General features: G+C 41.9%; 1 protein-coding gene across 3 annotated transcripts; it reads left to right on the forward strand.

Moving 5' to 3' along the window:
- On the forward strand, nt 1-27,885 carry kita (KIT proto-oncogene, receptor tyrosine kinase a). Of its 3 annotated transcripts, none has more exons than XM_010872232.5 (21): nt 1-123; nt 4,165-4,419; nt 5,233-5,517; nt 5,637-5,776; nt 9,066-9,234; nt 9,387-9,585; nt 10,063-10,178; nt 10,473-10,587; nt 12,591-12,775; nt 15,025-15,131; nt 15,966-16,092; nt 16,652-16,756; nt 17,288-17,398; nt 17,693-17,855; nt 20,622-20,719; nt 20,860-20,990; nt 23,749-23,871; nt 25,025-25,136; nt 25,244-25,343; nt 26,052-26,157; nt 26,845-27,885. In XM_010872232.5, exons 1-21 carry the CDS (start codon nt 69-71, stop codon nt 27,046-27,048), a joined length of 3,006 nt encoding a protein of 1,001 aa, XP_010870534.1. In that variant the 5' UTR covers nt 1-68; the 3' UTR covers nt 27,049-27,885. The 3 variants fall into 3 exon arrangements, with proteins under 3 accessions (XP_010870534.1, XP_019904313.1, XP_019904314.1); XM_020048754.3 differs by having other exon boundaries at nt 9,387-9,576; nt 10,060-10,178; XM_020048755.3 differs by lacking the exon at nt 4,165-4,419.

Genomic DNA, 27,885 nt, shown 5'->3' on the forward strand with positions numbered 1-27,885 from the left:
TTTACAAGCGCGAGCACTTCAGAGAGTAGACACTGGCATCGCACCGCAATATAGATGGAATTATAATAATGGATTACCACTGGGTACTGTTTTCTGTCTTGTTGCAGTTAAGCTTTCAAACAGGTAAGCCATAATGGTCAACAATGTATCTCTTCCTACTGTTATAGGCTAGTTATTTCACAGAAGTTTATTTTTTAACTATTATTTTACACTTAAATTACATGGGCAATAAAAAGACGTTTCCACTGTTTTCTTATTCTTTTGTGTAATTTGTATTCAGTTGTGAGTTGCTTTGTAGCCTAGACTAGATGCCTAGATGAGTCTGGTCTACACGTTTTCAGCAGGTTATAGCCTAGTTTAGAATTGCGGCCACACAGATGATGCAGACAATACGTCCTTTCGTTTAGAACGTTAAAATACCTGTTCGTTCCCTGTAGGTCTAACTTGACATGTTTAACAGTCTGAGTCCCTGAAACCTAATGAGCGAATTGGATATTTGTGCGCTCAGCGTCAGGTTGCGTTCATCTCAATTATTCATCTAGCGGAAAGAATACATCACATAGGCAAAACGTAAATAAACAGCGATTGGTCCGTATGCTTATATAGTCTACGTTGTACGTTAAAGTAAAGGGTTAAGGTGTGACATTACAATTACCAATCTATTTGGGTTTTAATCTATTAAATTCGTATTTAAAAAAAAATAATTAAACTTTTTACACCAACTGTATGCTTTCAAATAGCATTAGTTATATAGTCTAGATCGTTAGATGTTTTCCAGGGGCATGGATTCGTTGGCGCAGATCGCGCTGCACTCTTTAGTTGTATTGCTGTTGTATAGTCTTATAAACTCAGCGACACGGCTGATAACTGTAGGCAAAATAAAAACGATCTCGATTAGTTCCTTGAAAGTAGGCAAATTCACACGGGCAGTGACTTTGCTTTGCTTGGTCTTGAATATATTATGGGCATGTGGCATATTATATACATCGTTATTGTTGTCTCATCAACATAACTGCGATTTTCCGATATTACCATTCTATTTACGTTTTAGGCCTATGCCTTTTTGTTTTTGTATGTTAGGGCTTTAGGCAACATATACTTGACCAGGTAAACAACACGCCTCATCTGTCAATTGAATTCCTCTTACTTACTGTAGATTTGTATTTAAGCATTAATTGAGCGGTGTTGATGTGTGAGTGTTGACTTTGCTTGATCATTGAAGATTCAATCCAAACAACACCCACTTCTAAATGTACAACATGCAAATGCAGATTAATAATGTCAGACAGTTATTCTGTCAAGTGAGGCATCTTGAAAAGCACCGTTCTACAGAGTTGAGGGCAGGAAAGTTCATCCGCAGGGTGTGTAATTATGCTGGCTTCGGTCTGTGGAAGCAGCACACAGTGCGTTGTCTTCGGCATTATAAAAAGCTAAAATTTACACTAAGCAAATTGACCACTTTTGGACATTTGATATGACTTAAAATAAAAATGGTAATGGGTGGTTGTTAATTGAAAAAGACAATTGAAGGATACAGCATTCCAGTAGTACTCATTTCGCATAAACATCGATGTTTCTGTTATTGTTGTTATTATAGCTTTGATATTGTAGATGGGTAAATATTACAATGTTTCTTCATGTGTTACCAAATGCCTAGTATTTAACTTTTAATTTAGTTTTCTACTTAATCTCCCATAATCACCTGCCCTAGCTAGAGAAACCCCAGAGTACCCACAATTACACCACTATTTATGAACACCTATCATAATTCAATTTGACTCTAAATGCCAACCTTACAATGTCTACAGATTCACCCATCTTTCACTGTATTTTATTAAATTCAAATGTTTTCTCTTGCAATACCTCCTTTTAACCATGCTATCACATTGCATTTCTTCTGAAAATCCCCTCCAAATGGATTTTTTCCCCCTATTGACTGATTGTGGTGTTTGAAATTATTCAACAAAAATGTGTGCAAGTCCCAATGCACCCTGATATTAAGACATACTGTAAGAGATTTCTGGGCTCCAGAAACCAACTACCAATGGACAGCACTAGAAGAGATAATCTGTGGATTGAGTAGTGTTTAATTCCAGAGTTCTGGTTTTGACTAGCTTACTGTACACAGCAAGCACATACCTTTTAGTCAAGTGAAGAGCCAAGGTGCACCTACAGGGAATGGGGCAGGCAAGACCCTGGTTGGTCTTGAAAGCAAAATCAATATGGCACTCCTTGTGTACCTCAGGTAGATCTAAATCAGGATATGTGGATGATGCTTACTTTCAGATGTTAGATGAAGTGTAAACTTATCTGTCATGCTTCCACCATAAAAGTTTGTAAATATTTGGCTTGGAGTGTTATGATATGAAAATTCATGCAAAACAAGGTTTGCGGCTCTCATATACCCATCCTCGCAAAATATCTAGCCTGCTATAACCAGCAGTGTACTTGTTCCTGTTCGGGCGGGATTTTGCTGGTGGAGGTTGGGTACTGTAATTACATGTACATACACAAAACACCACACCCCTTATTTTAATACTGCCGGAATTTGTCATGCGGTTGAGCATTTGTAGGCCTATTTGGTAGGAAGGTTATTATTCATACCCCAAAAACTGACACAATTGCATTTTCATAAAAAACTTTGACAGATTGACCATAATTTGACTGCCTACCTGACTTCTTAACCATTCGGCCACTTAACCACATGTGCAGTTAGACATGACCAATATACAGTGATGGCATGTTTCTGCACACGCTGAGCTAGCTAACTCCATCGTCCACAGCTGTGATCCAGGTTTTTCTACCTGATAAGCAATTTTTTTGTATCCCTATACTATAATGTTCTTTGAGATGACACACGTCGTAACATTTTCAAATTTCCTGGATTGGTTGAGCAGTGCAAGAGACAATCACCCATATTATTTTTCTCTTGTCAAGACCAGAAAGTATTAAAAAATTAATTTTTATTTTTTGTGCCAACTCCATTTCCAAACGGCCCCCTGTTAAATATAAAATAATGGCCTGATCCGAGGACCTGGTAGTTTGCAACTTACAGAAGGTTTTGTAATGACAGCTACTGAAGACATACATCTACTTGAATCTACTTGATATGAAGACTAACAACTAAAGACACATTATTCAGATGTCCTGTTGGCATGTTAAACCACACACCCCATTCTAGTTTGCTATGCAATTATCCTGAAGTCTAGCAATGTTACACCTCAGGGTTTGAAACGCCACGGCTCCTTTTGGTAATGTCACAGGCTTTATTTTTGTATCACTAAAAACCAGAGGGTCCGGTTGTATGGGGACTCCACTGAGGTTGGGTAAAACAGAAACTGGATAAATTGACATTCTGGGCTAATAATTACATTTGGCAAAAATACAGGTGCTCTAAGAATGGGTCAAAAATAGATACCAGTAAGTCTTAGGCTAATTCTTAACTGTTCTGTGAAGAACTACCTCTCCTCCTCACCCGTGAACAGTTCCCGACACAGCAAAGAGTTAAAGGTAGACTTAGCAAAATGAAGTAGATGCAGAAGAGAAACAGCATAGTCCAGGGCTGGCCAACCCTGTTCCTGGAGAGCCACTGTCCTGTAGGTTTTCTCTTCAACCCGATTTGTGACTCACATTATGTAGCTTTTCATTCCAGCTAATTATTAGAATCAGGTGTGCTAAATTAGAGTTGGAGAGAAAACCTACAGGACAGTGGCTCTCCAGGAACAAGGTTGGCCAGCCCTGGCATAGTCGGTCAAGTTCCACAACAACTTAGAGCTTTGAACAGCGACGCTCAACTTCTCCACTGTTGGGGGCTACCAGGCTGTAGCATCATGCAGAGGACCTTGTGCGTGTGTCCAGGTACTGCGCGTGACTGTATGACAGCGGAGTCTTGCATCTTGCTCCTATCATTATCTGCGTGGCAGTATCTGCTCGTTGCGACGTCATATCGCTGAGTCTACCTTTTGTTATCATTAGCGTCCAGCAGTGGATCTAGGTCCATTGGGACTGTTAAACTGTCACAGTTCTGGCCCGCGTCGAATGGGTTTTTAGAGCTCTGAGTAAGGACTGTGGCATGTTATGAAAATGTTTCCAGTGAGTCTGTGTATGATATCCAGAGCCTGTTGGACCTACACTGTAATGACCATCCTCACCGTGTCACTGCAGGCAGGTCCAGACCCACCATCACCCCCGGCAATCCCCACCTGGTCATTCCAATGAATTCTCCCTTAAGCCTGATTTGCAAGGGTGACCGGGTGGTGCGGTGGCACCGGGAGGACCGTCCAAAGCTGAGGGGTGAGGTGCGGAGTAATGGGCTGGCCGAGCTGAAAATACCCAAAGCTATGCCTGTCCACATGGGTCGATACATCTGCCTAGAGGAGAGCAGTGGACAGCAGAACTCTGTCTACGTCTATGTCAAAGGTGTGTGTGTGTGTGTGTCTGTGTGTGTGTGTGTCTGTGTGTGTGTGTGTCTGTGTGTGACATCTATGTCAAAGGTGTGTGTGTGTGTCTGTGTGTGTGTGTGTGTGTGTCTGTGTGTCTGTGTGTGAAGTCTATGTCAAAGGTGTGTGTGTGTGTCTGTGTGTGTGTGTGTCTGTGTGTGTGTCTCTGTGTGTGTGTTTGTACGTGTGTGTGTGTGTGTGTGTACGTATGCTTCTGTGAATTTGTGTGCGCGCTTGACTGCTTTTTTATAGCTCTGGGTGCCTGCGTGGTTATGTATTTGAGATAATTTGTAGATATAGTGCGTGTGTGACTGAGACGGGGCGAATGAACGTCAGCACGGGAGAAAGGTTCCTGTTCTGTTGTGATCTCAGATACAGTTGTGAGCATTTCTTGAGACTGAACAATTGATAAACCTTTTCTTCCTGGGGCATTGTGTGTGGGCGTGTTTGTGCACAAAGGTGTTGGCAATTGTTTGCTGGATTGATATGTTTTTGGATCAGTCTTTGGATCTTCAGCACTGTGACTACTGCCAAGAACAAAGAGCATTACATCTGGTAGAACTGCTTGTTGGAAAGTGTGTGTGTGTGTGTGTGTGTGTGTGCATGCATGCACACATGCATGTGTGTCAGTGATTGATTATTGCCTGAGGGGCTGTCTCAACATTTAGATAACAAAATTAGCACTTTCCTAATCTCTTTTCAAAGTGCTAGCCCTGTAAGGTGTACACACATTTCTGTCGCTGAAGCTGTTTTAATACCACACCGTTTGATTTCATTTCTTTCTTTTTGGCAGATCCTGAAAATGCCTTTAGAAAGACAATGGTATTCAGCGTCCTGGCTCGTGTGGGAGACAGTATCGCCATCCCCTGCCTAGCCACCGACCCCGCCATGGTCAACCTGCGCCTGGAGCCGTGTCATGGCGGAGCTCTTCCTGCTGGCCTCCACTATCTACCCAGCCTGGAGCGAGGCATGGTCATTGATAACACTCAGAAAGCCTTTGAGGGCTGTTATATCTGTACCGGCAGACTGGACGGCGTCCTTGTCAAATCACGCGACTATGATCTGACTGTGCGTCCAGGTAAAAACCACACAATTTTTGTGTGCATCTGCATGTAGGTAGTCACACAATCACCCCTGTGTTCCTATGATGTGAAGCACGGAATCTAGATTGTCTTCATCTGATATGCTTGTTCTCAGTTCCAGACACGCCCCCTGTGATTGAGATGCGGGGACCAAAAAGTTTGGTTTTGACACGGGGCCAGACTCTTACTCTGACCTGCAGTACCACCAATGTCAACGGAGACATTAAGCTGAAGTGGACCTCTCCACCCGGCACGGTAATAAAAACCCCTCCACCCGGCACAGTAATGAACCCCCTCCACCCGGCACAGTAATGAACCCCCTCCACCCGGCACAGTAATGAACCCCCTCCAGCCGGCACAGTAATGAACCCCCTCCACCCGGCACAGTAATGAACCCCCTCCACCCGGCACAGTAATGAACCCCCTCCACCCGGCACAGTAATGAACCCCCTCCACCCGGCACAGTAATGAACCCCCTCCACCCGGCACAGTAATGAACCCCCTCCACCCGGCACAGTAATGAACCCCCTCCACCCGGCACAGTAATGAACCCCCTCCACCCGGCACAGTAATGAACCCCCTCCACCCGGCACAGTAATGAACCCCCTCCACCCGGCACAGTAATGAACCCCCTCCACCCGGCACAGTAATGAACCCCCTCCACCCGGCACAGTAATGAACCCCCTCCACCCGGCACAGTAATGAACCCTTTGCCCACCCTCTTTGTGGTAAGCCAAGGAAGCTGCAGGGATACATGTAAACACAGATTGACTGAGATTTGTGTTTTGGATCAAGACCCAGTTCAGGGTAAAATACGGATCCAAGTTAGGCTTTAAACTGTAAGTGTAGAATGGTGTGTGTCATGTAGAAATGTAGTAGTGTATAGCCATCTAGATTCTGTCATCAAAGAATTGGGACTGGACCAAATAGTAGCTATGCCTGGTGTAAAAGATAAATGTAAACATTTTTCAGGAAGCTCTCTGACTTGTTTTAATAAGATTTTGAATAAGATTATAGAGTTATGAAGGTTTTAAAAGAGATTCCAAAATGTTCCAAGACTGAAATGGTATCTGATGAAAGAAGGGATTGCAGGCTTGAATTTAGTTGGCTGTTTGTGTACAATATGTATACTGAGTCTCTGGGTCCTTATGATGAGGCATTCGTGCTCATGCGGGTAAGTGGGTCTGGCCTGAAGGAAGCTACTTCTTCTGGAAGTACAGCCCCATTTCCAAAAAAGATGGGATGCTGCATAAAATGCAAATAAAAACAGAATGCAATGATGTGCAAATCATTTATCCCTATATCACTATTGAAAATAGTAAAACTGTAAAAATGTAAAACTGTTTCAAATATTGAAACTGAGAAATGTTATTGTTTTTGGAAAAATACATTGCCCATTTTGAATTTGATGCCGGGCAACACGTTTTGCAAAGGTTGTGACAGGGGCATGTTTACCACTGTGTTGCACCACTTCTTTTAACATTACTCTGTAAGCGTTTGAGAACTGAAGAGACCAATTGCTTTAGTTTTAAAAGTGGAATGTAATCCCATTCTTGCTTGATATAGGATTTTAGCTGCACAAACGTTTTGAGTCACCTTGCTGTATTTCATAATTCGCCAATTGTTTTCAATAGGGGACAGGTCTGGACTGCAGGCAGGCCAGTTGAGCAGTTTAGACTATTTTACTACAGAGCCATGCTGATGTAATATGTGCAGAATGTGGTTTGGCATTGTCATGCTGAAATAAGCGAGGCCTTCCCTGAAATGACGTCGTCAGGATGGCAGCGAATGTTGCTCCAAAACCGGTTTATATTGTTCAGCATTTATGGTGCTTTCCAAGATGTGCAAGTCACCCTTGCCATCACAGATGCTGACCTTTGCACTGATAACAAGCCGGATGGTCCCTCTCCTCTTCAGTCCGGAGGACGTGGTGTCCATGATTCCCAAAAATAATCTCAAATTTTGATTTGTCAAAACACAGGACAGTTTTCCACTTCACCTCAGTCCATCTTAAATGAGCTTGGGCCCAGAGAAAGCTCTGGCGTTTCTGGATGTTGTTCATTTCTTCTTTGCATGGTGGAATTTTAATTTGCATTTGTAGATGCTGCAACTTACTGTATTCTCAGACAATGGCTTCCGGAAGTGTTCCTGAGCCCATGCAGTGATGTCCACTACAGAATCCTGTCTGTTATTAATGCATTGTAGTCTGAAGATCATGGCCATCCAATATTGGTTTTCGCCCTTGGCCCTTGCGTACAGAGATTACAACAGATTCTTGGAATCTTTTAATGTTATTATGTACCGTAGATGATGAGATCCCCAAACCCTTTGCAATTATATGTTCTGATACGTTATTCTTGAATTGTGGCACTATTTGCCCACACAGTCTTTCACAGATGGATGATCCCCTCCCCATCATCACTTCTGACAGGCCCATCCTTTCTGGAATGATCTTTTAATACCCAGTCATGTTACCTGACCTACTGCCAATTGACCTTATTAGTTGTGTGATGTTCCACCAGGTTTAGTTTTTTAGCATTACACAACTTTTCTAATCTTTTGGTGGATCTGTCCCAACTTTTTTGAAATGTGTTGCTGTTATCAAATTTAAAGAGAGCATGTATTTTCCAAGATACAATAACATTTCTCAGTTTCAACATTTGATATGTTGTCTTGGTACTATTTTCTACTGAATATAGTATTTACGTGATTTGCCCATCATTGCATTCTGCTTTTCTTTACATTTTACACAGCGTCCCAACTTTTTTGGGAACAGGGTTGTATTAGAAAGGATTTCCTATACATATTAAATTTCATATAAAAATATTGTAGTATTTTCAAATACAATGCCGTTATACCAGGACTTTCCACAGTATATATATTAAATAACTGAACTGCTAAAAATTATTGTAAAAAACTTCCAAAGTATTTCTCACTCATACTCTAAATAGAATTGAACTCAGTTCTGGTAGATACATGTGTTTGCATTTGTTTTTGTTTGGAGTAGATCAGCCATGAGTAAGCAGACATATATCTGTAAACCGTCTATATTAGCATCATTCAACTCCATTTATTAATTTTTTATTTGTTAATGCACACCTACACCACCATACACCCACCTCATGCAGACACACCAACCTCGCGCAGACACACCCACTTCACACAGATACACCCACCTCACACAGACACACCCACCTCACAGACACACCGGCAAACAAACCCAAAAGTATCATGGACAGCACTGACAAAAGCACCAGGACCCACAAGCTGGGACAAAAATGTTTGATTGTGAATCGGTGGCACCAGACTCAAGAGGGAACATTAGTCTGCATCCATAAGCCTATACCTTAGTTCCCTCTGCCATCACAGGACTGTGTGCGTTTGTTTGTACTTACAGTACATAAGGGTGTGTGTTTGTGTGTACATAGGGTACACACAAACACACCCACACCCACAGGGTGGAAGGAACACAGCCCAGACCAGTGTTCATTTCAAGTCTCTGGACATTGATTGACAGGATGCTATGTGGGCTTTGTATTCACAGCAACCAACAGTGGAAAACGCCTCACGCATCCTGACTGAGCCCATCACGCATGTCCGGAGCAGTACACTCACCATCAACTCTGTTAGTAAACAGGATTCTGGGAGATATCGTTGTGAGGGTCAGAACGAGAAGGGGATCAGTTTTGAGTCGATCTGGCTGGACGTCTATGGTATGGCGATGTGGTGAATGTTTTAAAACTACTGGTTACATACTTTGCAGTTCACATTTACTCTAAAACCAGACTGTTAATTGAGATTTTTTTTAATTAAATTCTGGTGACTGTCATTGTAACTGACGTATGAGAGGTTGGTTGTGTTCCAGACAGAGGTTTCATCAATTTGTCCCCCGCTGACAATGGGACAGTGCGCGTCCGTGCAGGAGAGAGTCTGTCCCTGCAGGTGGACATGGAGGCATACCCCAAACCGCACACATTCACATGGAGCTTCACAGGCCAGCCGCTCAAAAACACCTCAGACCATGTAATCACCACACAGGCCAAACAACAACAACAACAACACAGGTACACACACACGCGCACTCTATACACACACTCACCCAAATGTAAAAGAAACTCACTGGAAAAAATTCTATGACTCTTGTCCTACAAACTAATTGGCAAGGACTTACCACATGATGAATGTGTTCAATTACACCCTCTCACAGAAATGTAACACCTTTGTTTTCTAACTGGCCCTGGGTTAGAGAGAGATCATTACACCTGTATGTGACACCCAGCTGTCCACTGGTTCTGCTTTAGCTCCACATTTCAGTTTCTAGAGAAATTCACAAACTATTATTTACTGCCTTAAGGCTTTTAAAGAGTTTTCAACAGTCATACTGTGGGAGGATTTTTTTCTGCTGGCAACCATGAGACAGTTTCTGCACAGTGCTTATCATGAGATGGCTTCTGAAAAAAATATTGAAACAAAAATGTATCAGCTGCAAACGATGTGAGCATTTCCTGAAATTTCTATTTTGTTGTTGGTTAAATCACCAGGTACACCAGTGAGCTGAGGCTGGTCCGTCTGAAAATGTCAGAAAGTGGAGTATACACTTTTTATTCCTCCAATGGTGATGCATCAGTCAATCAGACATTTTCGGTCTACGTTATCAGTAAGTCATTTTTTCTCATCTCTGAAGGTTTACTACTGCATTCAAAAATACTTTATATTAGAAAATGGCCAATCAGAGACTTCATTTGTTCACCCTATCAACATTAATCGTTAATCATTACGGATGTGGCATTTATGGGCCGGCCTTTATTCCCCCTTATCCTTCAACATTTTGACAGTTGATTTACAGGCCCATAATTAATCAATGTAGGGATATTTGCTTTCCAGTTTACCAGTCATTTATGCCAAGAATCCACACCTGGCATCAAATCTAACATGCCATTTCTCCTGTCAGGTAAACCAGAGATTGTATCTCATGAGGGCCCGGTTGATGGACAGGTACGATGTGTAGCTAAGGGATACCCTGCCCCTCAGATCACATGGTACTACTGTGAACAGCCCTATATACGGTAAGACAACTGGTGCAACACTAACCCAATGGCTATGATCAGTGATGCACACACGTCTACATCAATCCCAGGAAATGCTGGCTGTGTGTCAGAGGTGATTGGCTAATGATTATCCAATCACTTTTAATTATGATGAAATCCATTTAGAGAGCTGTCCAACTCAAACAAACAGGATTGCAGTTACCCTTCACGTCTTTTTGACTTGCTTACAAAAGGCACAAGGTAATCCTATGGAAGGCTTTTTCGAATACCTCAATCACTAAAATGAAGCACACACATTTACTTAAATATGCACACAGATACTAACCTAAGTCCCCAACCACTGGCAGCCGGACATTGCAGAGGCCTCCCTGCTAGGTGGGAGCTCGAGGTCCCTCCCCCAAAACCCCTCAAATGTATCTCCATCCATCAGCTTAGACCACTGCCTCCTATGTGAATAGACTGACGGCTGCCTACCTTTAACTATACACATTCAGTAACAGAAAAGAGGGAAATAAAAAGTTTTAAATACAAAAGCACAATCGCGTCAGCACAATTAACAGACAGCGCTATACAGCCTATTGATCATTGTTCACCATGGGCAGGGCTATATAGCTCTGTGCTGGGGGGGAGATTAGGTGAAATGCTATGATTACTGCTGGACCCAGACATTGAGGTCATGCAGTGTTAATTTTGGCACCCATTTTTTTTGATTTTGTCTAGTTTTAGTCATTTGGACTAAAATATATTTCAGTTTTACGACACATTTAAATAATTTCAATAATGATTTCGTCATTGTAAAAAAATGGTAACCAAAATGCCCTTATGTTTTAGTCAAATCTTAGTCCAATCACAATTATTGTATCATTAACCTATAGTAGCTTATACATATCACCATATCAACATTTCTAAAATGTAATTAGCCAGTGGAAAATGCATATGGCACACTCGTTATAGTTTGAGCAGTTTAATTGACATGGATGGAAATATCAGTTTGAAATGTAAGGATGAGGGGAGAACAGATGATTCAAAAACATTTTGATAGTTAAATTAGGGTATAACCACATCTCCAGGCACCACACCACGATCTTGCCCGTGCATATATATTGGGGTCATGCACTTTCAGATATTTTTTGATGAAAGCGCATCATAAAAAACGAACTGAAAACCTCTCTGTTATGTAGCCTACTTCATGGGCTTCCTTTACCTGGCAGTTGACACACAGGGGCTCTCAATGAGTGTCGTTTTCTCGCACTCAAAGTTTTTTGCTTCTTTCTTTTTTATATAGGCCTAGCTTATTGTTTGCTATGCAGGGCGAGGCCCTTCAGATGTGGTGACCCCCCACGCCTGGAGGTTGCTGTGAGGGTTTCCCAACCGCCTGTGCCCGTAAACCATAAGTGTGACTTGGTGGTTCCCATGACCTGTCAGTATGTGGCAATTATTTTTTATTTTGCAGTAAGGCATTGTGAAATATATCATCTTGAGGCATTCTCGACATCTTCCAATCATTATGCTCACCTTTTAGTGTAAAGCCCCTGCCTTTTCCCCATCTTTTTGGATGACATTCCAGCCGGCATACTAATGTAACTTAACGATATGAACAACACATGTTTTCACTCTGTCCCTCTAAGGTGTTATTTTAACTGATGCTGAGGTGGGGGTTATAGGTTCCTGTCACCAAGTCTGGAAGACTGGAATTGTAGGGGATGTATTGATTTAGCATGTCAGGAGAAGGTATAATGGAATACATAATGTCCCAGTTATGTGACTGGGCTGGGAATTCGATGGCACGCATGTTTGACAGAATGGGGGTAAAGGGGATGGTTGACTCTAAATGAACTGCACCTAAATCAACAGTTCTTCACTTAATTGGAAGACCATAATCTAATAATCTTTCACTGAGTACTCGTAACACATTCATTCATGATACAATGACATCTGTTGGAACATGCAACTTTACACTATAACCTACAAATGCGATCACTCCAGTCTGGCTGACAGTATTTCCCTTTGCTTCTCCTCAGATGCTCCCATCAGATGAATGCCACGCAGGAGGAGCAGGACATTGTCACTGTGACGTTGCTGAGTCCCTCTTTCGGGAAGACGGAGGTGGAGAGCAGGCTAAACGTCACGACAGGAAGATTCAACACGCTGGAATGTGTGGCCACGGTAGATGGAGAGCAGGCCTACACGCTGTTCTCTATAAGTGGTAGGTATTTGTTGACACAAACACAAGCAGTGAACATATGCATTAGTTGAGCGTTGTTATGGGGTTATTGGTGGTTCCATGACGGACCAGGTGTCAGCTAGCCTGTCTTTTTAGGTTCATACAATGCAATTGAAAGTCTAAACCCATCACTACATGACACAGTACACAGAATATCCGTATAAGTACAATGTAATTACTAGGTATCACACAGGATTTAGCTTAGTAAAAATACGATGTGGTACAGTACTTACCAATGAGCACTTATGCCATGTTTGTGGGTTCGTTTCTCATGAGGGGCTAAGAAAAGTGGATCAGCATGTTTACACTCAAATTAATTGAATGTAAAAATACTTAGTAGTTATTATGAAGCAGGAAAATGCCTTTGCTTAATTTTATTTCTACAAAAGACCGGCCTGTGATTCCTGTACTTGTACATGACATTTTCAGTTGGCAACACTTTTAATGTAGTGTGAACAAGCCGAAGCATGTTGTGCCCCGATGTTATCCGAGCATAACTAATGCTTTATACATCTGAACATTTGTATAAAGCAGTCAGTGTTTACCCTCAGCATTTACAGTTTACAGTAACCACCAGTTATTAATAAAGTTTTACTCCAAATAATAACAATTTATTAGAGCAGTTGTTGCAGTTTACTCATATAAGTAATAAACACCACTTCAAATGTAGTAATACAGATGTTTTTTTTAAGATAATGATTATTACAATAATACAATAAAACACTGCACTAGGTAGACTGTTAGAGACACAGAACCATTCTGGTCTGACAGCCTTGCTCAGACCGGATCCTATTATTTCCAACCTGAGGAACAGCCTTACAGCTGTTTCTCTTTATGTGAATAAGGTCATCCAAGTGATCCGCACTGTCAACACTCTTCTGTTCCAAGGCTTTCTCAATTTGATTCGGCTGAATGTTTATGAAAATCCTGGGTTTTGACATAGATCTTACCCATCGATAGAGCTGCAGTATTAAACATTGATGCAAGTCTAGATAGAATGTGTGTTATGTAAACATGGACAGAGTGAGATACTGAGAACATATGAGTGTCATCAGTATGTGACATATCCTCCTGTACGCACGGAACAGACAGGGGCCTAGTGTAATCTTGGATACCAAATCCAAATATATCTAGAACAGCCTGTTGGCTTGGGAAGGAACATGGGATTGGAGAGTTGTTAAGGAGAGTGGTCGTACTTGTCTGGCCACAACGGGCATGTGGGTGGGCACTGTGGACGTGGAGTACGTAGCCAGCAAGGACAGGCCGATGGAAGCCTGTGGCCAGGCTTTAGTGCTCAGAGGGGCAAGGCAGATGCGCAGAGACATGCAGAAAATTCTGGACCACAGTGGGAGTTCTGGCCATGCTGAGGGTTTAGGCATTGGGAGTTTTGGACATGGCCAGAATAGAGATGGAGGGACAGTTTTAAAAGACACTGACAGGTTTACAGAGGATTAGTTCCTGCAGACTCTGCATTCTCAGATGATTTGAAATGGAGAGAAAGCCTCTTAGGACTAATGAGCTTATAACACCCCAGTGTACCAAGCAAGCAGAACAACAACAACAACAACCCACCACAAAATGCTACACAATGGAACAGAACAGTCATTACACAGCAATTATACACATGAACAACAGCAGTACTGCCTCATGCTTCACAGTACTGCAGCTCAGTGCACATCTATAATGGGAATTAAATCATTAGGTGAGGCCATACAAACATAACGGTTTTTTGCCTAGGTCTTCACCTTCATCTCCTCAGGGACCCCGGATGTTTCGCAGTGTTGTGGTCAACTTTTATAGCCTTGGTGTGAAAAAGACATGAACAAAATACAGGAAACACAGTTTGTTCAGGACCTGAATCATGGATGGAACCACCAGTTTAGCCTTGCATCAGGTCATTCTAAAAGAGAATGTCAGGAGATATGCTGGTCATGCAGTCCACCAAAACACACAAGCAAGTTTACATACATTTAATGACTTAGTCAATGGCCAGGCCTAAACCAAAATGAGGTGCATTAGGAGGACCTGAACGAACAGTCCCTGTTTATGTTAAAGCCGTTCTGCATAAAAGAGTGGAGCAGCAGTAGTTTGGTTGTGGTTGTACACAGCCAGTTATTTAGTATTGGGGCAATCACATGTTACATAAATTTAACAAATTGAGTATATACGTATTTTATTATTTATTCACTCAGGTCCTTTTTTACAAACAAAATGTATGTGTGTCCCTGTAGAAAGAACTGTACAACATGAGCTCTTCACCCCTCTGCTGATTGGCTTTGTGTCGGCAGCCGCCCTCCTCTGCTTCATCCTTGTTGTGCTCTTCTACAAGTACCTGCAGGTAACTGCCTGGTTCTCCTCTCATACATCACACCAACTTACACCACAGCTGAAAACACCTGGAAAATTACACTCTCAGAGCCAAAGACAAGATACACCACAGGGTCATCTTTGAAAACACTACTTCAGTGCCAGTGTTTCACTCTCATGACAATAACTGTTGCGGCCCACTGCGGCTAAAATGTCATGGGCCGCCACAGAAAGACAGAATATTTTTATGAAATGCGGTTGTTTTTTTCCGAGCTGAGTGCAGTTTACCATCACGTGCAGTTTTTCAATAGCACCAGCATCAGAGCATAACAACTACGTCCTGCACCTGACATTTAGTGTATCATACTAGCGAGTGAGGTCAAAGAAACATAACCTGCTGTGCCTGTGCACATTTGTGTTGAACTGTTAGAAAGTGGCTGTGACATTGATATTAAGAAGGTAGCCATCGTCTGAGCGACAACCAAAGGTAAGAAGTTAGCTAGCTAACCAACAGGATAGCTACAATCAGCTATAATAGATTAGCATCATGCTGGAAACATTAGAGATTCAGCAGTAACAATAAGACCTCCAGTTAGTGGCTTTTATTAGGAATCTGGGAGGCGATTCATGAACGGTTTTAGAGAATGGTTAATTAAGAGTGAATACTTAGGTTATTATTAGAGAATTATGTTATTACAGTATTGTCAAATAATGTTATAAACATGAAGTTGACAAGCATGAAAGACACGCCGGCATCAAGCCTTTTGTGTTGTTGATGCCGGCGTGTCGGGCCACACACCCTCCCCATAGGGGAAAGATTGAGTGCCCCTGGTATTTCTAACGTAACTCTCTGGAATTCCTACAGAAACCGAAGTACCAGATCCAGTGGAAAGTTATTGAAGGTATCCACGGAAACAACTATGTGTACATTGACCCTACCCAACTCCCATATGACAGCCAGTGGGAGTTCCCTCGAGACAAACTGCGATTTGGTAGGTTATTTCATCCCATTCTGGAATAACAAGTTTAATCACCAAGCAGGGAAGTTGCCTCAGAAATCTCTTACAGTAAATCTGTCATGCAAGACTTACTATAACTGACGTGTAGTTGGTTTTGATTGTTATACATGTCTGTTTATGAAGTTGAATATCAGGCCAAATCATCAGGTTTTAAAATCCAACTGTATTTTTTTTTTTTTTAAGTCAGCCACGTTATATTTGCGATAATATCATCCTTGTTTCATGATGATGGATTATTTACTAACCATTTGGTTTTAATTGCGTCTAACTGCATGGTGGATTCCGTGTGACAGCTTTTTCCAACCAACTACAGAAAACCCTCCCTCTAAGCAAACGTTCTGTTGACTTTTTGAGCAGTTTTCAAAACACCCTGAACAGGATCCTGCGTGTCCTGTTGTCTGCTTGCCCCGCCCTTGCAGGATAAACCCTAGTGACCAGATAAAATGCCTTGAGCAAGAGGCGGAGCTAGGATGTGGAAAGGGAAGAAGGATGGATTACCATTCGTCTGTCTGTATTCCATGTCTGTCTGCAGGAAAAACTCTGGGTTCCGGAGCTTTCGGGAAGGTGGTGGAAGCTACTGCTTATGGGATGTCCAAGGCCGATACAGTGATGACAGTGGCAGTCAAAATGCTGAAGCGTAAGAGTGATAATAAAAACGTTTGATTGTGGACTATTGAAGTGTAATCGCATGTCCTGGAATCTCTCCCGGTTTCAATATAAGGTTATTCAGAAATACTAGCCAGAGACATAGGCAACATCAATAATATTGTCCATGATCCAACTGGTTGATAGGAAAGGGTTCACAAAGATGTGAGTGAAGTTTAAAGGGGAAGGGGAATGTGTACATACATTTGCATAGGCACAGAAGGTTGTTTTCTATCTCAGAAAAGGAGGAGGAATGGGTCAGTTATCCCCAGTTGTGTATCTTCAGGCAAGTCTAATATAGCAATAAAAATATGTATTTGGATAACCGAGGGGGTATATCTCAAGGTTTTTCCCAAAAACCTTGGCCCAGCAGTAATGCCCAACTTTAGCATCCACACTATTTGACTTACATTTCATTACATTTCTGCTTCTTTGAACTGATAGTATCCCGATTTTCAGATTTCACATGTTTTCCTGAGTCCTCAAAATCTCTTGAACAATTTTTTTGATGGCGTGTCCACAGCCAGTGCCCACGCCACCGAGAAGGAGGCGCTGATGTCAGAGCTGAAAGTTCTGAGCTACTTGGGAAACCACATGAACATTGTCAACCTGCTGGGAGCCTGCACTGTTGGAGGTCAGTAAGGGGCTGACAGTCTGGATGACTGTACCAGCCGTTGTAGTTCAAGACTAGAAATAATTTGAATTCCATGGCACATCTAGGGGTGATGGGGAAGTGTTGTTAAATGGAGTAATACTCTTTGCTGTGGCTTGTTGGTCATGTCACATGTTAACTATTGTTCTGTGGCACAAGAGTTGGGATCCTGAAATGTTTTGTGCTTGTATTGGTGTGGATAATTATGTGCCTAATTCCTTTATCTTTAGTTGTCTTTTCTGTGTTGACATTTCCAATTGTTTTTCCTGTTTTCAGGTCCAACCCTGGTGATCACAGAGTACTGCTGTTTCGGTGACCTCTTGAACTTTCTGAGGAGGAAGAGAGAAATGTTCTTCTGTTCGAAGCTAGGGGAAGACTGCTATTACAGGAACGTCATGCTACAGAGGGAGACAGCTACGACGGAGACAGTTGGGTCAGGGTCAGTGCATTATGTTTACATTATGTTGATCAGTTCATTCCCAGAACATGGCTCACCACTCATATTATTGGGTGACTTCAACCTTGCAACATTTGCAGTTTGTTTTCTCTTCTCCTTTCCTCTTTCGACTTTAACCTTTCCTTGTCAACTCCAACTCAAAGCAGCTAATGCACTTGATCAAATCTTTACTAGATGCTGTCTGACAGTGAAACTCACCACTATACCGCTCCAGTTGTTTGACCACTTCTTTGTCTCGTTCTCTCTTTCTCTCTCCTCCACCCCAACACTGTCAGCCCCCTCCAATGTCTTATGCTGCCGCAACACTCGTTCAGTCTCCCAACTGCTGTCTCCTCAATCCTATCATCTCTCCCGTCTCCAAAATTCTTCTCCCCTTTATCACCAGTCTGCCCTAGTCCTACGACTATCACAGTCTCACAGATGAGCGGAAACGGAGGAAAACAATACTTCAGAATGACCTTCCTTGCTACCTTCGCTTCCCACCTTCTGTCATTCCAGGCTTCTTCATCTAACCCCAGGAAACTATTTTTGACCTTCTCCTCACTCCTTAACCTCCCCCCACCATCTTCCCACTCTGCGGATGACTTTATCATCCACTTTCAAGAGAAGTTTGATAATATCCAAGCCTCATTCACTCAGCCATGCATCCCAACTGATTGCCCACACACTCAACTTGGCCTTGCATTAACCCCTTTTTCCTCGCTCTTACCAGATTATATCCTGCAGCAAGTGACAGCTGGCTGCCGGACATCATGCCCTCTTGACCCTTTCCCCTCCTCCCTTCTCCAAACCATCTTAGGAGTCCTTCTCCCATTCCTCACCTCTCTCATAAACGCTTTGCTAAACACTGGCTGCATGCCAGTGGACTTCAACCTGGTTAGAGTAGCTTCCCTCTTAAGGAACCAACGCTAGAACCCTCTGATGTCAAACACCACAGGCTGAGTATCCCTCCTCTATTTCCTTTTGAAGACAACTCTCTTCCTACCTCTCTGAGAACAATCTCCTCGACCCTAACCAGTCAGGATTCAAAACGACTAACTCTCTCTTCTGTTCTTATCCTCCTTGATTTTATCTGCTGCCCTTGATACTGTGAACCATAGCATCCTACATTCCACCCTCTCTGATTTGGGCATCGCAGGCTCTGATCACTCTTGGATTGCTTCCTTTCTGGTGGACTGCTCCAACCCAGTGGCGTGGAGAGGATCAGTGTCTGCCACACAGCCTCTTACTACTGGTGTTCCCCAAAGCTTAATTATTGGCCCTATCTATACACCAAGTGCCTTGGTCTAATCCTCACTTGGTCTTTTCTTCTGACCGGGGGAAGGGGGAGAAAAGCTGAGTGTCATTAGCATAGCAGGAAATACCATGTGAGGATATCAGCCCAAACCCCTTAAGCTTGCTCTCAAAAATACTACTTTTGTGGGTAGACCTACTGTATCCTACCCTCAACGACACACGATCGTTCACTGCTAACATCAAGGCAGTGACTTGCTCCTGCAGGTTCATACTCCACAACATTCGTAAAGTATGACCGCACCTCACTAAGGAAGCATCACAGGGACTTGTCCAGGCACTTGTCATAGCACTTCTGGATTATAGCAACTCACCCTTGGTGGGGTCAGCAGCATGTGCATCCAAACCCTTACAACTCATTCAGAATCCCTAATGTTCCCATATCACCCACTTCCATTTAAAGCTTGAATCCACTTCATGGATATGGTCCTTTTTACGGAGCAACAACTGGTGCTTATTCTTTTCTTTGGATAAGAACCTCATTTAAATGACTAAAATGTAAAAAGATTAAAAATAAATGGTGTGTATAGATATATTGACTGTATAAACAGTTGAGATCAAAAGTATTGGCACCCTTGCACTTTTTCAGTCTCACAATATCTTTAAAAATAAGTTGAAATGTAGTATTGTCATGTATATGGTCCGCCGTTACTCTGTCACTGTCAATACTTCAAAACCTGTTTTAAATTACTAAAACAGAAATGCCAATGGCAAAATTACGTACCCTAGACATAATATTAAACGCTACAGCCTTTGGCCAAAATAACTGCAATGAAGTGCTTCAGGTCTAGTTTTAAATAGTATTTAGATCTGGCAAGTTCGGGTGTGTTTTGACACATTGCGATCAGGCTTTCTTATCTCTCCATCAGCATGGGCCTCCTACCATGTAACTCCCTTTCATGTAGTCGGTAAATTTGTACAGTAACTGAGCTTGAATTCTCCATCACTCAAATTATCCTTCGCTGTGATCTTCCATTAAGATATCTATTACAGCCACGTCCAGGAGGGTTGGCTTCCATGGCATCTGTACTTCTTGGTAACTGGTTGTTTGGGCTGTTTTAGAATTTATCTGTGGAATAATCTACGATTTATAAAATTATTCAAAACCAAAGAAATACATGACTGGTGCAATTTTTTGGAATTTCAACAGGCTTCTGAAAGGAATGGTGAATATCTTGATGAAATGCCAATGTCTTTGGCCAAGTCTGTACATGTATATGTTTGTGTATGTTGCTTTTTCCTCTGAATTTAAAGCCGTCATTCTCCCAACTGAATTTTCTCCAATTAAACTTAGCATGCAGTACATTTATGATATTGAAAGCAGGACAAATTCTACACTTTGTTCTTAATTACACAACATCCAATAAAATCTACCTACTGTTTTATAATGTAAGTGAGTATTGGAGTGATGTGTTGTAATGACAGCTGAACTGACTGCTTATTCCATCCTCACAGAGACAGCAGGAATGGTTATATGGACATGAGACCTTCTGTTGCTGGCGTCCTGCCCAGTGGCTTCTCCTCGGAGAAGAGACGCTCCATACGCAAAGCAGGCAAGACATCCAGAATGATATTCATTAATAATCATCACATATATTTTTGAGATAATTAATTCATACAACCACATAACACAATATGGCATCTATATTTATATTTTTTGTACAGCTCTATGATTCTATTCTCTTTCTCTCAGGTGGATCCAGCAGTGAACCAGATGTTGTGAGTGAAATGCTCCATGAGGACGGTCTCTCTCTGGACACAGAGGATCTGCTTAGCTTCTCCTACCAAGTAGCTAAAGGCATGGACTTCCTGGCTTCGAAAAACGTAAGTCTTTAATTTCCTTACAAAAGCTTTCCTTTCCTCATAGCTCCTGAAACCCACCATCACTGGCTATCTGAAACTGCAGGTCAGTTTTCACTGATGTTATGTCTCTAAATTTAAAGGGGCCATATGGACGATTTACTGTACTACTACCATAAATAGAAGCATAAATGACCAGAAGAATATTTTTCTCAAAATATTTAAATCCTTGCATGTGCCTGAGATACTCACCAAAGCATTTGAACTTCTTTACAAATATGAAGGAAACAAACAATCATAAGTTAGGTCAAATACACAAACTATAACAATATTTTCATTCATTTAGGGAATAGGTTATATGTCATTCATTCATTGACAGATTTGGGTGTTGTTGGCAAAATATATTGATGCAGTTCAATACATTACTAATATAATACACCACCAATATATTGCTAGATAGGCAAATAAATAAGTAGCCGCATGACAAAAGGCACATTCTAGAATGTTTGATACCCGGTTTGACAGCTTTCATCAACTTGTACTAGCTCAAGCTCTTACTCAACGCTGGGAACCTACAAAATGCATCAACAGTGTTTTGTTGAACATCACCTAAGCAAGTTCAGCAACAAAACCTGGCATGGTACATACACATTCCTTATAGTGGACAGTTAAATGCCACCAAAGCAGTTAGTAAAAGATACCTTAAAGACATGATTGTTGAGTGCATTAAAGTATAGACCTAATAAGAGCCCATACCCCATACAGTGGATATAAAAAGTCTACACACCCATGTTAAAATGCCAGGTTCCTGTGATGTAAAAGAACGAGACAAAGATAAATCATGTCAGAACTTTTTCCACCTTTAATGTGACCTATAATGTGAACAATTCAATTGAAAAACAAACTGAAATCTTTGAGGAAAAAAATTAAAACTCACAATAACTTGGTTGCATAAGTGTGCACACCCTTAACCTAATACTTTGTTAAAGCCCCTTTTGATTTTATTTCAGCACTCAGCCTTTTTGGGTAGAAGTCTATTAGCATGGCACATCTTGACGTGGCATTATTTGCCAACTCTTCTTTGCAAAAGCGCTCCAAATCTGTCAGATTGCGAGCACATCTCCTGTACACAGCCCTCTTCAGATCACCCCACAGATGTTCGATTGGATTCAGGTCTGGGCTCTGGCTGGGCCATTCTAAAACATTAATCTTCTTCTGGTGTAGCCATGCTTTTGTGGATTTGGATGTGTGCTTTGGGTCGTTGTCATGCTGCAAGGTGAACTTCATCTTCAGCTTTCTAACAGACGCCTGAAAGTTTTGTGCCAAAATTGCCTGGTTTTGGAACTGTTCATAATTCTCTCAACCCTGACTAAGTTCCAGCTGAAGAAAAACAGCCCAAAGCATGATGCTGCCACCACAATGCTTCACTGTGGGTATGGTGTTCTTTGGGTGATGTGCGGTGTTGTTTTTGCGCCTAACATACCATTTGGAATGATGGCCAAAAAGTTCAACCTTGGCTTCATCAGACCATAACACATTTTCCCATGTGCTTTTGGGAAACTTGCAAACTTCAACCGGGCTTGGATGTTTTTCTTTGTAAGAAAAGCTTCTGTCTTGCCACCCTACCCCATAACCCATTCATATGAAGAATACGGGAGATTGTCATCACATGTAGCACACAGCAAGTACTTGCCAGAAATTCCTGCAGTTCCTTTAATGTTGCTGTAGGCCTCTCAGAATCCTCCCTGACCAGTTTTCTTCTCGTTTTTTCATCACTTTTGGAGGGACGTCCAGTTCTTGGTTATGTCTCTGTTGTGCCATATTTTCTCCACTTGATGATGACTTTCCTCACTGTGTTCCATGGTATATCGAATGCTTTGGAAATTATTTTGGACCCTTCTCTTGACATATCGTTCAACAATGAGATCCCTCTGATGCTTTGGAAGCTCTCTGTGGACCATCGCTTCTGCTCTGAGATGCAACTAAGAAAATGTCAGGAAAATCAGAACAGCTGAACATTATTTGTGATTAATCAGAGTCACTTGAAATGATGGCAGGTGTGTAATGACTTCTATTTAACATGAGTTTGAATGTGAATGTTTAATTCTGAACACTGCCACATCCCCAGTTATAAGAGGATGTGCACACTTATGCAACCAGGTTATTGTAAGGTTTTTATTTTTCATTTTTCCCCCTCGAAGATTTCAATTTGTTTTTCAATTGAATTGTTCACATTATAGATCACATTAAAAGTGGAAAATGTTCTGACATGATTTATCTTTAATCTCATTCTTATACATCACAAAAACCTGGCATTTTAACGAGGATGTGAAGACTTTTTATATCCACTGAATGTGTTATAATGGAAGAATAGATTGAAAGGGAAGAATTCTTTCCAATGCTATTGTAAGTTCAGTGTATCAGGTTAAATGTAGACACCCACTAAGTGACACACAGTCAGTTCCAACCTCTTTAATTCCACACAATACCAGGATCACATTTCCATGGCTGGTCAACAGGTCCAGAACTCATGTTTGAGCATGCTGCTGAAAAATGTATAAGCCATTAATGCAAGCAGACTCCAGACTACAGACATGTATCAGTGTCTGGGTGTGTATGGAACTGATTCCTGGAAAGGAAATTCATTCACAATGTATTCACATTGTCAATGTATTGTCTGTTCTTTTTGGGGGTAAATGATGTTCCGTTTCCTAGTCTCATTGCAGTAGAAAATGTTTCATTATTTATGTGTGTGTGTGTGTGTGCTCGTGTGTGTATTCAGTGTATCCACAGAGACCTTGCTGCCCGGAACATTCTGCTGACCCAGGGACGAGTGGCAAAGATCTGTGACTTCGGCCTGGCTCGTGACATCACCACTGACTCCAACTATGTGGTGAAAGGCAATGTAAGTCTGCCTCTTTGCGTGCTGGGTACCTCAATTTTCATGGAAAAGCCCGGCAAACTGGTGACATCTTAATGACATTCATGGAGACAAAACCGTAACAATATAATTCTCCACGGACGTCAAAACCAACAGAACACTCAAGTTCAGTCAGTGTTTATATGAAGGATATCTAAATCGGCCTCAGTTATGTGTACTTGGGTGTATTTCAATTTCATGGCATGTGAAGTGATAACGTGCACTCCGTGACAGATGCGTGTTTAAGAAGCCATTTAACAGTGGAAAAAAAAGGTCTGATCCAACTTAACCCAACCCAACCCTGTCTAACCCGACCTAACCCAAATATGTATGAGCCACTCTGTATGAGTGTAACTATTCCTTAAAGATTCCCCTGTCAATTTTATTACCTGTTATGGTCTCTCCAACTGAAGCGAAGTTTGAATGTCTGCGCTGTGTGTAATATCCTGGTGACAAGGTTATTGGTATGGGCTCCCCAGTTAGAAGTATCTTAATATCCCTAGGGGAGTTTTAGTCTAGTGATTAACTGAGGACATTCCTTTCCTACCATACCCAGACATGAACAAGCAATATGCGAAGCATTTCCTCTCAACCCTCCACACCTGTAGACAGCTGACACTGAAAAAAAAGGAATGTCATTAGATGACTAGTTTAAAGATGAGTCTATCTTGTACATCTGGTTGTGATGGTTTGATGTAGGGACAGTAGCTAGCCAGAACACCGACAGACCTCGGCTTATGGAAGTCTCCATAAGCCGAGGTCTGGCACTCAGAATCGAATTCACTTCATAGGAAAAAGATGGCTTCTGGAGAGATGGAATTGGATTGGATTTAGGATATGGGCTTGCCATACAATGAAATAAGAGCAGGAAGAAAACATGCACTAACAATTAGTTCGCCCGCATATCCACTAAAATGAAATGATTATCATGTTGCTAAGTGGGTGCGGTCTTGCACGAGCTATAGCAAATACGTTTTTCTGCACAATTAATAATTGTTTTGTTTTACAAAATAATTATATATTGAAGGTCCTATGCAAAATCTCCCCAAATTAGTTGGGCGTACAAAAAAAAAGTAGCCTCCAAATTTGGTGGACGTATGGCCCCAACAACACCACTGATGGTTTGGGTTCTTCGCAGGCTCGCCTCCCCGTCAAGTGGATGTCACCAGAGAGCATTTTTGAATGTGTGTACACATTTGAGAGTGACGTGTGGTCCTATGGCATCTTGCTGTGGGAAATCTTCTCGCTCGGTATGTACATCCACATCGCCGTGTGTATCTGTGCCAGCGTGTGGGTGTTTGTGCTCATTAACCTTTTTCTCTTTCTTTAATTATGCTGTTTCCTATATGGGCTGTAGGAAGCAGTCCATATCCTGGGATGCCTGTGGACTCAAAGTTCTATAAAATGATTAAAGAAGGATACAGAATGGATGCACCAGACTTTGCACCAAGTGAAATGTGAGTGTGTGCGTATGTGCGTAGGTGTGCATGTGCATGCGTGTGTGTGTGTGTGCGTGTGTGATCTGGGGTTTATTACACATGTGACAAAGATTATAAAACCTGTGAGATCTCAATATGTTTACCACACTTTTATCTAGCCAGGTCCCACAAGGAAAAAGGCATAAGTATGAGGTTTAGGGTAAAACTTTGTGTTGATGGTGAAAACAGGGTTACTATCAAATTAATCATTCGTATTAGGGTTGGAGTTAGGGTTGGTTTACTGCATAATGGCTAGGTTATTTAGGATTAGGTTCAGGCATAAAGATTTAGTTGTTGAGGTTTAGGGTTAAGTTAAAGTTAGGGTATGTATTGGGCAAGGGTTAAGGGACAGGGGAAATTAAGGAGTAATTGTTCTGGTCCCCACAAGGATATGATTACAATATGTGTTAGTGTGTCTGTGTGTTTATAAAAGGAGATAGTAAGATGATTTTGTGTGTGGGAGTACTACATGCAGGGGTGTGAATGTGTGATTTCAGCAGATGGCAGATTTTTTTTAAATTTAACTTCCTGAAAACTACATTTAAAAGGAGAATACCCTTAGTTCACTTTAACATTTCCAGAATGATCCACTTTGAATGTTTGTTAGATAGGGGAATAGAAAGAGGTGATGAAAGGTGTATGTGCTTGGTGCCAAACTTATGTTCTAAATGTGTGATATGTTTTCAGGTTTGAGATAATGAATTCGTGCTGGGATCCAGACCCCTTTAACAGACCCAATTTCAACAAGGTGGTGGAAAGAATCGAACAACAGCTGTCAGACACAACCAAACACGTAGGTCACACTCCTCAAAACCTGCTTGTTTACACATCTTGACAGAATATGTATTTAAAAACGTTGCTCCGCCTTAGAGCAGTCATATAGTAAGATAGATGCTTTGTTTATGGGTTACCTTTGACCTTCCTAAGACCAGAGGGAACGAACAAAGAAAATGCCTGTGAGTCAAAATGCCAAGGTCACCCCAGGGCCACATGTTTGGGATTCCCCCAGGCTAGTCAGCCCTCCTTCCTCATGGCAGTCAACACACATACAATTAACACATATGCCATACGTGTTACACCCCTTGTCCCACAACACACACACACACAGTACCCACTGAACATCATAGAACATTTGGAAGAAGAGATGAATCTGACTCTTCCACTGTGCCATAATCACCTTTCATGTCCCCTCTGATGGGGTCAAACTGACAGTGACAGGCTTCTGCTCAAGAACTCAGCTCACCTTTCACTTGTGAAGCCCTAGTGAGATCTCACATAGTGGCTTAACTCAGGGCAAGACTCTTCTCACATGCCACACCTTTCACACCTCATCTCAGAGTGTTACTTTTTCATCTGCTTTCTACTCTTTTCTCCATGGTTATTTCTGTTAAGAAGTACTGTGAAAACTCCTCTCTAGCCCTAGACTACAGACAACGTTCTAACTCTCTCTCTCTCTCTGTTGCTTTTGTTCTCTGTGCAGATTTATCTGAACTTCAGCTCCAGGTTTCCAGTGACAATGGGGCCCCCTGGTACCAAGACGGATCAGGGGGCCCAGAACGCCAGCTTCCTGCGTCTCAACCCGGTAGGCAGCAGCAACTCCCATACTCAACCCCTATTGGCCAATGCCAGCGATGACGTCTTCCTGGAGGAGACGGCCACAGGGCTCGTGATCCACCGGGTGTAGGCTCCAACCCTGAAGGGCTGCCCCATGAAGTGCCTGTTCAGTGCTGCCCCAAATCACCCACTCCACCCCATCCCCTATATTCAAACTGTTAGCTTTCGCCCCCTTCAGAAAGAGGCCTAATTTCAGCTGATAGACAGAATATTCCTGAAAGCTCTGCTTCAGGTCTCCTTAGTGTGTATTTTTGTTGTCAACATTTTACAAGTAGAATTTTGTTTGTTCTCCAGCGTTTATAATGGTGGCGGGACAAAACTGTGGGCAGAGGCACTATAAATTTGAACGTCATTCCGTAGATCATGGAGATATTCCAGTCCATCTTTTTTTTTTTTTTGTCTTTCAAGAGTTAATGTCAGTATTACTCCAAACATTCAGTTTTGGTGATTATGTGAAGGAGAGATATTTTGTCAGACATTTCTAAGGCCAAGGGTTGAAATAATCAGTCTAAAGTCTCAATCCAAATATCCAAAATGAATGGTACTACTTCAGTCAAGCTGACGTTCCTGTGTATATGTGTATAGATTAATCTTGGGTATGACTAGTAATAGGTGTATCATGTGAGCTGTAGTATTACCTTTCATTCACCAGGAAAGTCTTTGTAAATATGTAAATATGTTTCTTGTGTCGGCACCTCTTCTGTCCTTGGTACAGGACTCTTGTTTACATTCGTCATCAGATAGGTACTGCCCTATGACCGTGGTGTTTTCCTTATTAACAAACTCTCACCAACAATGTGAAGGTTCGAAAAGTGCTGGGCTATGACGCCCGTACCGTATACAGTGGGGAGAACAAGTATTTGATACACTGCCGATTTTGCAGGTTTTCCTTCTTACAAAGCATGTA

The sequence above is a fragment of the Esox lucius genome, chromosome 8 (genome assembly GCF_011004845.1).
Source record: "Esox lucius isolate fEsoLuc1 chromosome 8, fEsoLuc1.pri, whole genome shotgun sequence".
NCBI classification, from domain to species: domain Eukaryota; kingdom Metazoa; phylum Chordata; class Actinopteri; order Esociformes; family Esocidae; genus Esox; species Esox lucius.